This window comes from Artemia franciscana, chromosome 3 (assembly GCF_032884065.1).
Source record: "Artemia franciscana chromosome 3, ASM3288406v1, whole genome shotgun sequence".
NCBI lineage: Eukaryota > Metazoa > Arthropoda > Branchiopoda > Anostraca > Artemiidae > Artemia > Artemia franciscana.
In genome coordinates, this window is record NC_088865.1 from 3693216 (window position 1) to 3707184 (window position 13969).

Here is a 13969-nt window from a genome sequence, read left to right on the forward strand (position 1 = left end):
ACGTCCATCGACGTGAGACGTATTTATATAGCTTCTATAACAAGTGCTTAACAACACATAAGCTTTTCGATATTTTTCTCTAAAATTAATTCGTAATTCGTTTATTAATTCGTAATAAAATTAATTCGTAAAAAGTATTTCGTCTCACGTCCAACAACGTGAGACGTATTTATATAGCTTCTATAACAAGCACTTAGCAGCACAGAAGCTTTTCGATATTTTTCTTGGTACTTGTATGATATATCCCCTACCGCTCAAGAAGTGAAGTTAGGTTAGCCTACCCCTAATAAAATATACCAAAATACGATAAAAATATAATACTTTAGAAACAAATGTGGGCTATATATTTTCACATTAGGGGGGAGAAAGGACAGCGGGTCTACATGCAAAATGTGTTAGCTACAATTATTCTGATATTATGAAGTGAGAATTGTTTTTTGACTTCACACTGTCCAAATACTTTACCCCACCCCCAATGTGCAAATATATAGCCCAAATTATATATTCCCCATCTATTATGTTACTTATCTTTGTCTTTTCTCACACTCAGTTGAAAGAAACTAAAGAAGGAAACCACAGTGCGTCAATGGATGAACAATTTGAGCAATAGGGGTATACCATACAAGTACCTTTTTTGAGGAGGGAGATTTCACTTACAATTTACAGCCCCTTCCCCATTTTGGTACCCTCACCAAATTAAGAGAAAAATGACTTACACGACATATGATTAGATGGTCGTACGAATGTTTTATCGCTGCTCGTATGCGAAAGTGTTATTCATATTTACCCTTCCTCTTTTGGATGCATAACTAATTCAACCGGAAGATATCGAAAGGCGGAAATACACCTAGTTTTTTAGTGCCAGATGTTGTTACATTTACAAAAAAAATTCTAGATCCGACATGGCTTCTTTCAAAATTCCTCTAATAAAAAAAATACTAGTCAACGCGGTAAATATCACTTCAGGAAACGGTTATTTAAAATTTGAGCCGAAAAGAACTAAATCCGAACTAAAAAAAAACTAAAGCCGATGCTAGAACTACAGTTCTAGCTATGACCCACCATTACTCCTTAAAAACTTGCATATTAACAGATTACTACTGGCTATACATGTCTCCAATTAGGGACAAATACAAGGACCTTTTCTGCTTTACGATAAAAAATTGTAGACTAAATTTCGAGCCTTCATGTCGAATAGAAAAGGGAATACTTATATTCAATAATTGTGAAATTTTGAAATTTCCTGTTTTTAGGAGAGCATCTAACGGAAATATAAACGGTTCCATGGGCTAAGACTTTGCGGGATAGAAAAATACCCAGCCGGTTTAAAGTTTGTTTGGCATGTTTGTTTTTTTCTCTCTCTCTTTCTAGAAAGAAATTTACCATTCCTTAAGTGACGATTAAATAAAAAAAACGAGTTTTTTAATGGAAAGTAAGGAGCGACATTAAAACTTAAAACGAACAGAAATTACTCCGTATATGAAGGGGGCTTTTCCTCCTCAACGCCTTGCCCTTTACGCTAAAGTTTGACCCTTTCTCTTAACTCTACTTTTTAAAACAGTAAGAAACTTTAGCGTAAAGAGTGAGGTACAACGAGGAGGGAAACCCCTCATATGCGTAATAATTTTTATTCGTTTTAAGTTTTAATGCTGCTCCTTACTTTCAGTAGAAAAAACTTTTCATATTTATTTTTTCATTGTTTTTTTTTCAAATAAAGCTAGAAAATCCTGCGTCCCCTTCATTGAAATTTTCTTCCCCCATGAGAAGTCTCTCCATGGAAATATCCTCCCACGTAACCCCCCCCCTCAACTCTCCCCCTAAACCAAAAAAAATCCCCCTGAAAACGTCTGTACACTTCCCAGTAACCATTACTATATGTAAACACAGGTCAAAGTTTGTAACTTGCAGCCCCTCCCACGGGGACTGCGGGGGAGTAAGACGTCCCTAAAGACATAGTTCTTAGGTTTTTCGAATATGGTGAATAAAATGGCTATCTTAGAATTTTGGTCTGGTGACTTTGGGGAAAAAATGAACGTGGGAGGGGGCCTAGGTGCCCTCTAATTTTTTTGGTCGCTTAAAAAGGGCACTATAACTTTTAATTTCCGTTACAATGAGCCCTCTCGCATGATTCTAAGACCACTTAATCGATACGATTACCCCTGACAAAAAAAAAAAAAAAAAAAAAAAAAAAAAAAAAAAAAAAAAAAAAAAAAAAAAAACACGCATCCGTGATCTGTCTCTGGCGATTTTTGTAGATAGGAGCTTGAAACTTCTATAATAAGGTTCTTTGATACGCTGAATCTGATGGTGTGATTTTCGTTAAGATTCTATGACTTTTAGGGGGTGTTTCCCCCTATTTTCTAAAATGAGGCAAATTTTCTCAGGCTCGTAACTTTTGATGGGTATAACTGATCTTGATGAAACTTGTATATTTAAAATCAGCATTAAAATGCTATTCTTTTGATGTAACTATTGGTATCAAAATTCCATTTTTTAGAGTTTCGGTTACTATTGAGCCGGGTCGCTCCTTACTACAGTTCGTTACCACGAACTGTTTGATTAAATAAAAATAAAAACAAGTTTTTTCAAATGAAAGTAAGGAGCGACAGCGACATTAAAACTTAAAAAGAACAGAAATTATTCCGTATATGAAGGGGGCCGTCCCATCCTCAACGTCCCGCTCTTTACGCTAAAGTTTTTTATTGTGATAAAAAGTAGAACTGTGACAAAGAGTCAAACTCGCTCCGATTTTTTTGGTCACTTAAAAAGGGCACTACAACTTTAAATTTCCGTTAGAATTAGCCCTCTCACGACATTCTAGGACCACTGGGTCAATACCATCACCTCAGGATAAAAAAATCAATAAATAAACACGGATCCGTGATCTGTCTTCCGGCAAAAAAAAAAATCCACATTTTTGTAGATAGGAGCTTGAAACTTCTACAGTAGTGTCCTCTAATACGCTGGATCTGATGGTGTGATTTTCGTTAAAATTCTATGATTTTTAGGGGGTGTTTCGCCCTATTTTCTAAAATAGGGCATATTTTCTCAGGCTCGTAACTTTTGATGGGTAAGACTAAACTTGATGAAACTTATATATTTAAAATCGGCATAAAATGTGATTCTTTTGATGTAACTATTGGTATCAAAATTCCGTTTTCTAGAGTTTCGGTTACTATTGAGCCGGGTCGCTCCTTACTACAGTTCGTTACCACGAACTGTTTGATGTAACAGTCCTTAAGTGAGATATACCTTACAGGTTATCTGTGAAAGGTAATGCGCTTGTGTGCTAGAAGGATTGTCCTTTGATTGGTCACCCATGATGTTTTTCACTTCAGTGTGCATGAATTGCATTAAAAACTGAACATGAAAACACTAAATTTTATGCTGCGAATTGGAAATCCTTATGTTTAGCCAAAGAGGTTTCTCATCACTACCTTTTTTTTCAAACTCGTTTTATAAAAATAATGAGAAACTCTCACAGAAAGGGGGAAATGAAACACAAATTCTGAATTAGAGATCTGTCACGAGAAACAATGGAACACGTGTTCTGTCCCTTCTTGGACACTTTATCAGAAATTGTAACAGTAAAATCGTAAACAGTGCATTAGATGAGGTTAAATTTTCGAACACTAAAAGCTATGTTTTAAATAAATTCGCATACCGTAGTACAAAAATCGGTAAAAAAAAAAAAATTAAGATCAACCACCCAAAATACAAATATTGAATAAAATCCATAAAAAAAATCAACTAACAACACAAACATATAACCGCGCATTATTCCAATAAAAATCAAAATAACCCATAACTTATTCAAAGGAAATTTGAACAAAACCAAAAATTAGTAGGGGATGGTACTCTCGGATGAAGTCATGGGCTAGTCAAAAACGCAGCTAGAATATCAAAATTTTCAAACTACAATTTAGTGTAATCCTTTTCTAAAAACATATATGATAAACTATAGACAAACAATAAGCCATTACAGTTTCTATTTGGGGTTGGGTTTAAGATAAAGCAAAATGTTAAGCATTTAAAAAGGATAAAAATGCAAAGACTTTTCTTTTCAAAAGTACTATCAATTAAAATCTCTGTGTAGTCACATTCATATAATATAGAGCCTTGGGAGTGATTGAGGGCGGGGTATAATGCTAATTATCCCTCTGCCTCAGCGCTAAATACAGATTGTAACTTACCCTGTGAGCTTTTAAAGTTTTTCCTTCTGCTGCAAGGGTGACATCAGTGAATTGTTCTGACTGCATGAGTTTCGTGAACACTTTTAGCATGTTTCCTTGATGACTGTTCCATTTTAAAGAAAATTGTTGCTGTGTTTGTGGGTGCTGCATGGTAATCAAACCTGCAATAAACATGTCAATTCATAAAATAGTGAAATACTTGATATTCAAGTTCAGGAATGGACTACTCGAAAAAACTCCTTTTTTTGCAAGGTTACAGGAAAAAATCATTTTGAAATAAAAAAAAAATCGAATTTCCGCAATCGTCTGCTTTGATCAGTTACCTTTATGTGTCTTAGTTCACCCCAACCCACACAAAAGAAATGGTGGTACTTCCGTTAAAGTTTACGCTAAAGTTTGACTCTTTCTCTTAACTCTACTTTTTTAAAATAGTAAAAAGCTTTAGCGTAAAGAGCGGGACGTTGATGAGGAAGCAGTCCCTTCCATATACGAAGTAATTTCTGTTCGTTTTAAGTTTTAATGTCGCTCCTTACTTTCCGTTAAAAAAAACTTTTTTTTATATTTAATTTCTATACGTTTTTGAATCAATGCATGTTTTGATTTTGGCTCTCCACAGATGAATAATTAAAAAGAAATTTGTATATATTTTTTTTTTTTGGCTAAATGGCTTTCTCATAGTTTTGATCGAATGATTTTGAGAAAAAAAGGAGCGAGGGAGGAGGCCTAGTTGCCCCCCGATTTTTTGGTTACTTAAAAAGGCAACTAGAACTTTTAACTTTTTACGAATGTTTTTATTAGTAAAAGATATACGTAACTTGCAAATTAGCTTACGTAACGAACTTCTGTATTCTCATGTTTTTATTACGTATATGAAGGGGTTCACCCCCTCGTCAATACCTCGCTCTTTACACTAAAGCTTAAATTTTTCCCAATTTCTTAAGAATGACCCCTGAATCACAAAAGCCGTAGAATGAATAGTTGAAATTACTAAAAATAATTTAGCGTAAAGAGCGAGATATTAGGAGGAGGTAAGCCCATGATATGCGTAATAATTTCTGTTCCTTTTAAGTTTTAATGCTTCTCCTTACTTTCAGTTGAAAAAACTTTTTCATATTTATTTTTTTATTGTTCTTTTTTTCAATAATGCTAGAAAATCCTGCACTCCCTTCATGAAAATTTTCTTCCCCCATGAAAAATTCCTCCAAGAGAAGTTCCCCTAACATATCCCCCTCTTATCAACCCCCCCACAACCTAAAAATCCCCCTGAAAACGTCTGTACACATCAAAATAACCATTACTATATGTAAGCACTGGTCTAAGTTTGTAACTTGTGGCCTCTCCCACGGGGACTGTGGGGGAGTAAGTCGTCCCCAAAGACATAGTTATAAGGTTTTTTGACTACGCTGAATAAAATAGCTATCTCAGAATTTTGATTTGGTGACTTTGGGAAAATAATTAGCGTGGGAGGGGGCCTAGGTACCCTCCAATTTTTTTGGTCACTTAAAAAGGGCACTAGAACTTTCCATTTTCTTTAGAGTGAGCCCTCTCGCAAGATTCTAGGACCACTGGGTCGATACGATGACCCCTGGGGAAAAAAACAAAAAACAAAAAAACAAACAAACAAATAAACACGCATCCGTGATCTGCCTTCTGGCAAAAAAAAAGAATTCCATATTTTTGTAGATAGGAACTTGAAACTTCTACATTACGGTTCTCTGATACGTTGAATCTGATGGTGTGATTTTCGTTAAGATTCTATGACTTTTAGGGGTTGTTCCCCCCTATTTTCTAAAATGAGGCAAATTTTCTTAGGCTCGTAACTTTCGATGGGTAAGACAAAACATGATTAAACTTAAATATTTAAAATCAGCATAAAATTTCGATTCTTTTGATGTAGCTATTGATATAAAATTCCATTTTTTAGAGTTTTGGCTACTATTGAGCCGGGTCGCTCCTTACTACAGTTCCTTACCACGAACTGTTTGATCAGGAGTTAAGCAGGGTTGTGTTCTATCCCCTTTTATATGGGTCATTTTGATGGAATTTGTCTTAAGGAGCACAGGAAAGGCATTGGGAGACTATGAAATCAAATGGAGAGGAAAAGCTTTCCTGGACTTAGATTATGCTGATGATTTAAGCATCCTAAATGAAAGTGTCAGCAAAATGGATGAGCTTTTAGAGATTTTGAAAGTTCAAGGTGCTAGAACAGGTTTGAAAATCAGTGTTAAGAATACTAAGTCACTAAGCCTAGGAATAAGTGAAGATGAAAAGGTGAAGCTGGGTAACGGAAAAATTAATCAGGTGGGCAACTTCATTTACCTTGGTAGTATTATTAGTAAAGACGGTGGGAGCAGTGAAGATGTTAAAAGTAGAATAGCCAAAGCTCAGGGTGTTTATTTCATAGTTAAAAAAAAGTTTGGAAGAATAGGAAGATAAGTCTGCAAACCAAGGTTAGAACATTAGAAGCTACAGTGATGACAGCGGTCAAATATGGCTCTAAAGCATGGGTGCTCCGAAAAGCGGATGAAGGTTTGCTAGATGTTTTCCAAAGAAATTGCCTACGGATTGTTCTGGGTACCCGGCTGATAGACCGTTTTTCAAACAGTAAGCTGTGCAAAAAATGTGGTTCAATCCCGCTTTCCAGGGTTATAATGAAAAAAAGGTTGAGATGGCTAGGGCACGTTGTGCGGATGAAGGAAGACAGAATTTTGCCAAAGATTGTCGTTTTCGGCCAAGCGTCTAGGGCTAAACGGAAAGCAGGTCGTCCTCGTCTAGGGTGGGAGGACGTCATAAAGAAAGATTTAGCGGAAATGGGAAGCTCCTAGGAGGATGTAAAAGGGAGGCTTCGAATAGGTTGGGATGGAGGAGGAGTGTGCGTAGCCGTGTTGGCCTCAGGTGGCTTGATGCTGCGGTGAGCTCAGTTGTTAGTAGTTATATTCATCAATCTTCACGAGTGTGTACTGGCAAATACGGAAGTAATGAATTGGCTATGTACGTGCATGACTTTAAGTCCTCTTATGATAGTGGCATAAAACTAAACGATAGCCAACCAGCGTCGTTGAACATCCAGTACCAAAGCCACCTTCTAATAACGAAACCACCAGGTTTCTTGCAGGAAGGCTCCTTGCGGTGAGAAAGCATATTCATGGCCTTACTGCCCTCTATTGATATCAACAGGGCCATTGATAGTATACAATCAATTATTTGCTATCTTTGAGTTTATGATCGAATCGGAAAGTCCCTAGAAACAGTCCTACGACCATCTGATACAGAGATTTATTTAGGTATTTATTTTGGAAAGGGTAAATTGATCAAAGTTGAATTAATTACGAAAAATCATATGAATCATATAAACCGTATGGGATATTTTGGGGGGAAGGGGGGTTGTTACCCTCCTGGGAGGTCTATACGATAACTTTGAACGAAAAACACCAACTAAATAAAAAAATAAATTGGTTGCGCATGGGCTACTTTAAGAGGCAGTGATTTGAATCCCATGCGTGGACAAAAAAAAAACTACCTGTTTAACCCATACTACAAATCAGTGATTGAATAGGGTTATAACCTATTCAATAACCAGGTTATATGTGAATAGGTGCTAGTGGATAGAAATTGAGCAAAGTAAGGCCCTTTCTTCATTTACCTTTTTGTTCAATCAGCTTAGTAACGTCAAAATCAATACCCAATCAGGATGCAACCAACTAGGGTGGTACTGAAATCCCCAAAATAATTTAGGTAGTCTAAATTTATTTAATGTCAAAAATATGTTAATTTTGTATTATATATGCACTTGATCCTCAAAATGGACGAAATATATTTATTTGAAGGGATGAACCAAGCGTATGCACAGGTCTTATTAGTCTTATTATGAAACAACTTCGGGAACATAACATAAATATCATATTTGGGACCCTCCTCCTCTCCTATGCATGTATCTATGCTAAATGAAAATTACATGAAGTTTAGATCAAATCTATCATATTTAGACTAGTAGTCAGGTTATTTCAAACAGTTCGTGGTAACGAACTGTAGTAAGGAGCGACCCGGCTCAATGGTAACCAAAACTCTAAAAATGGAATTTTGATACCAATAGCTACATAAAAAAAATCGCATTTTAATGCTGATTTTTAATATATAACTTTCATCAAGATTAGTCTGACCTATCAAAAGTTACAAGCCTGAGAAAATTTGCCTCATTTTAGAAAATAGGGGATGACACCCCCTAAAAGTCATAGAATCTGAACGAAAATCACACCATCAGATTCAGCGTATCAGAGAACCTTATTGTAGAAGTTTCAAGCTCCTATCTGCAAAAATGTGGAATTTCGCATTTTTTACCAGAAGACAAATCACGGATGCGTGTTTATTTGTTTTTTTGTTTTGTTTTTTTTTTTTTTTCCCAGGGGTGATTCCTTTCCCAGGTTTTTTTTCCCAGGGGCAAATTTCTGTATGTAAATAACTTATGAAAAGTAAACTTAATAAATCCTACGTATCAAGAAGGAGATGAAAAAGAAATGGTTTTGATTTAAGTTATTTAAGTTATGGTTTAAATATTTTTTAAGTTATATTTACTATTGGCACGGGTCACTCTAGATTTACGGTTTGTTCGTATGAACTGGTTAATGCCACAACCCCTAACAGCCCCCTCCCCTATTTCAAAAGAGTTTACTGGCTCGGTTGTTTCTTATGTTTTCAAATCAATTTGAAAGTTATTTTGGTAATTTCTTAATATAAACAGCACGAGAAGTCTGATAATTAATTGATTGATTCTAACTAATTTGAATTAAGATTTCAGATTAAGATTTCAGATTAAGATTAATTAAATAAGGTTGATCTAATTAATTCTGATTGATCTCTGCCATGTCACAATTAAAACGATTCATTTTTTAGGTAATAATACCATAGATGAAATGATTTCAGGGCTAGACAATACGGTGGCACAAATTAATGCGGCAATAGTTAAAATTCAACAGTATTTCATAGTCCTCTGCCTTATACTCATCATATACAAAAACCTAGGAACCGATGGCGCTCTAAGTTTTTGACAGGGTGGTAGATTGAGAAAATAAAAAGAAAAACAGTACCATATTTATGTAGAAAACTTATAAGATATATGATCGTTTTTTCTTCAAAAGGGAGAGTCGAATATTCAATAATCCAGATGCAAGTTCAAAAGGATCGTTTTTCTTTTTTTTTACCTAAGCTAGGCTATACTCATGGGTATAGCCCATGAATAAAAACCTGGCATGAGGTTTTTCATGAGTAGCCTTCAAGGGCGCCGACACACGAAAATGTAGGGGGCAAGGATTTCTTTTTCAAATTTCTTTTATTGAAAATACAAAAGGCTATTTTACAAAATCTACCATCACAATACCGCACGCCCCCCCCCCCAATGGCACCATCGGTAGCCTTACTGTAGTGCTACCATTACAATGGTGATTGTCTATTCCTAAATTTTTCTTAGCTTCGTTTTCGAGCAATCCCCTCCGCTCTCCTGCCCAAAAACAGTGTGTATGTGCCCTAAGCTAACAAATAACAGCCTAAAGCCACCTGAAAATGTTAAAATATTTGCATGAATTTTAAAAGAAAGTAATGAATGAATTCTTGTAGTATCCCCCCGCAGATAAAACTAAAACACATATACATTTAAAAAAGCATAGGCTATCATGTTGGTAGATAGGTCTACAGTTACTGACGGCTAAGTCTACCTTATTTGTCCCATTCCTTCCCCATTGAAGTGTGGTGGTATCTTCGCCCATCCCCCCAAATACCACTAAACACGCATATTTGACAAAGTAGGCCATAGCATGAGAGCAGATAGGTTTACAGTTACGGTTTAATCTACCTTATCACAGTTGGCCTAGGCCTAAAAATCAAGGATATGCATCATCTGTATATTTAAAGATCAAACAATTTCACTTTAGGCTGAGGGATCAGCCCCAAGACTATCCATACTTCCCCCAATGATCTTTAATATAAGTAAACCTATGCTCACGCACAGAAATGCTAAAAATAATTTACTGGGACAGCTAAAAATGATGTATCCTCTCGCCAAAAACTGCAGAAAATGGATATAAAACTTCAAAAGTAATTAATTTTACAGCTATTCTCCCTCTTCTTTGTCCTTCCCTCCTCAGGAAATGTGCTATTTAAAAGAGTTTCTTTATAGGCCAAAAAATCAAAAAAACTTAATTAAAAGATGCGAGGGCCGTCAAATGCCCACAAGAACAAAGAATGCCTCTTAACATTCCCCCTTCCAATAAATCATCCCATTTTAATAGCCTATATTAAAAAAAAACTCGTCCAAAAAAGTACACCCTATCCAAAGGAATTGCCATCACTTACCAAAACGAAATCGAAAATAAGGAAATATGCTCTCTCTCTTCAAAGATCCAAAACTAAATAATCACTGAATTCTCGAAAACAAAAATTTTGAGCTCTAGGGGAGAAACAGAAAACGGGCTGTCTCTGTCTCTCATACGTATAGTATAATGGAAATTTTTTTCGTTTTTGCCAAACTAGACGGGGGTGAATTTTTCAGATGCTAAATTTAGAAGTCTGAAGGGTTTTGAGTTGACGCATTATGTATTTTGCAATACTATTTGAGTTCAGATAAGCAATAGCGGGTGTACAAAAATGTGCGAAATTTTAACTAATGGAAATCAATATCGCATGTGATGTTGCACGAGGGTTGAAGTGAAGGGGGAAGAGGGGTCGATATTAAAGAATACTGACTGGTAATTTCATGCTTATTATTGGTTGCATGTATTCGTAAATAAATGGGAAATCTTTGAACTAGGCACATTTGCATTAATCATTTTTTTTGGGGGGAGGGGGCTCCCCCAAGACAAACAGGCAAAGCTTAGAATAGGTAAAATTCTAGGTTATGACTTTTGTTGATCTTGAAAAGATGTCGATTTAGACGAATGAAGCTCCCGTGAACGGATCCAGAGCCTTAATGATCTCCCGGAATTTATTTTAAAGAATCTTCCTCCACTCCTTCCCCCTCCAATGAAGGGTGTAATTTGGTATAGGGCATGGCCAACTACCCCTTCCAGACCCCGGTTTTTTCCCAGCCCCCAGGTTTCCCCCTCGCACAAGCTGAAATTCGGTTTCTTTGAAATTCTCGTCAAAAATGAAAAGTGATAAGCCTACATAATTCAAGAATCCAGGGAAATAGGTCAGTTTTCTGACCTTTATGGCACCATATGGCCCATTTTTCGTTTTCACCGTCATTTTCACTTGATTTTGGGAAATTGGCCCCAATTTCGCACCAACCCACCCCCAGGATTTTGACGAACTTACAATACTGACTCCAAATGGGATTAACTTTTAGCAGTCTGTATTATGAAAGTGAAACCCTGAAAAATAAATACAGTCTTCAAATAAGGCATAATGAAAGTATTCTGAGCCTCATACCTTCGCTCAGTCCTCATTTATAAGGTGTTAAAGAATCGAAATTCTATTTCTTAAATTCAGGGACAGAGGCTTAAAATCCTACTAAAACAATAGGAATTGTATTTTCAGGACTAGAGCGAATGAAAACTTAACAGTAAGGTAATTTTTTTTGGAAAAATATGGACCTGTCATGTTAGCAAATTTCTAAGCCCCAGAAAACAGAAAAGGGCAGAGACAGTAGCTTCATAGTATCGTCTCAGAATATATTTTAAGCCCTGGATTCATTCCTGAAATTTTCATTCATAAAGTCAGATACTTCCTATAATAGCAAGAAGACTATTTACCTAGAAATTTACCTTGAATTATATTCAAGGTAAATTTAAAAGTAATTCCAACCCCCCGACCCTAGTCCCTCCACACACACACCCAGCTGAAAGTTAGTTATTTCAAAAAACTTGTCCGAACTATGGTAATCCTGCATTATTCAAGCATCCACAGAAACGGGCCAGTTTTCTCTAGTATACCTTTATGATTCTGTATGGCTCATTTTTCGCTTTTCACTGTCATTTTCTCGTTATTTGGAAAAATTATCTCCATCTCCCCCCCCCCAGGATTTTGACAAAATTACGCCACTGTTTAAAAAGCTTCAAAAAGTTTAAGGCCCGTGTCCAAGGAATGTTCTATTAAAATCTCTTAAATGCAAAATTAAAATATAAATCTTTTAACCATAAACGAATGGTTCTTTTTCAAACCTTGAACGTAGTCTGTGAAAGCTTTTTGGCCGCTAAACTAGATTGTGTGACAGAGGCAACGCTATAGCGCTGCCTATCATAAAGACCATAAGGCTTAAATGCCTTATTAATTCTTTTCCCCCAGAGGTATTTCATGCGAAGAGTTGGTCGGATAAATGTCGGAGGGGCCTGATTCGATTGGAAATGGAAATTTCTAATGTCCTTTATATATTCAAAGGTGATCGAAGGGCAAGTAGTCCCCCCCACACCCTCTTCTCCTCACATGCATCCGATCAAAATTCTGAGTTTGCCATTTTGTTCAAAATAGTCGCAAATATGCCAAAATAGTCAGATAACAAAAATTTCGGGGTCGACACCACCCTCAGAATCCAGTGACAAGCGTTGTAAGTTACGCCCTGGGGGCATATAAGTTTTTATAGAGTGGATGATCGTAAAAACTTAGGATAGGGCTTATTTCATAGGAAATTGTAAGTTATAGTTCCCTTTTTAAGACACAAAAGTGATCGGAGGGCAAGTAGACCCCCCTCCCTACCCCTCTTTTCCCTAAATACATCCGATCGAATTTTCCAGAATAAAATTTTGTTGAGAATAGACAAAAGATCATAAAGCAAAAACTCCCGGCTTGACACAACCCTCCAGAACCCTGGGACAGGTGTTTTAAGTTATTCCCCAGGGCATTTAAGGTTTTTTGTGAAAGGGATGGTCGTATAAACTTCATAGGGAGCTCATTGGAAATTGAGAGCTCAAGTTCCATTTTTAAGAGTCAAAAGCGAACAGAAGGCAACTACCACCCTTTCCAACCACCCCCTATTTTCCCCGTGCGCATCCGATCGAAATTTTGAGATAGTAATTTTTTTTCAGAATAGTCCAAGTATCATATAGCAATGCCCTCGGGGTTGACACTATCCCATGAGCCCGGGGGAAGGGTTTTAAGCTATTACTCAGGGTAATATCAAGTTTTTATGGAATGGGTGGCTTATAACATTTGAGGGGCTTATTTGATACAAAATTGTTATAGTTCCTTTTTAAGAGTAAAAAGTGATTGGTGGGCAACTATCCCCGCCCCCATGCCCTCTTTTCTCAAATACATTCGATCAAAATTCTGACAGTGTTGTTGTTTTTAAAATTGTCCAAATATTATGTAACAATGCCTCCGGGGTTGAAAAGACCCATCTGAGCCCGGAGGTATTGGCTGTAAATTATAACATGGGGGAACAAAAGGTTTTTATGGCATAGGTAGTTATATAAGCCTTGGAGGAGACCCATTTGATGGAAAATCGAAAGTTATAGTATCTCCTCAACATTTTTAAAACACAGATAGGGGGTATATTGTTGGAGCTCCTAACCCCTCAAGACATTGTTACGTGCAAGTGAGTCTTACGCGATAGTATGGTGTACATGTGTGTTATGTAATGGTATAGTCCACCTGATTGTTATGGTATAACACAACTGTATGTTGCTTAAAACTATAATAGACCTGTTTTTTACGTAATAGGATGTTTACTTATGTTGAGAAAGACGTAATCTTGCGTGACTTGTTAGATTTATTGCGAATAACATAATCTCACGTGACTTCTTTTTTCAGGACCCATGTGAAATCCCACTTGTAACTGAGTACGGCAAAAA

At 36.5% G+C, this 13969-nt stretch overlaps 1 protein-coding gene across 4 annotated transcripts in view; it reads right to left on the reverse strand.

The window, feature by feature from the left end:
• The window catches only part of LOC136024766 (protein tramtrack, beta isoform-like), a 77485-nt gene extending 66800 nt beyond the window's left edge, over positions 1 to 10685 (reverse strand). For 2 of the 4 annotated variants that reach the window (XM_065700218.1, XM_065700219.1), the window contains exons 1-2: positions 10539 to 10685; positions 4194 to 4354 (exon numbers count right to left, since the gene is read on the reverse strand). In XM_065700218.1, the coding sequence (XP_065556290.1) occupies positions 4194 to 4343 (150 nt within the window). In that variant the 5' untranslated portion in view covers positions 4344 to 4354; positions 10539 to 10685. The remainder of the gene's footprint in view (positions 1 to 4193; positions 4355 to 10538) is intronic. The other 2 variants (XM_065700220.1, XM_065700216.1) reach the window with 1 other exon arrangement.
• Between the last annotated feature and the right edge of the window lie 3284 nt (positions 10686 to 13969).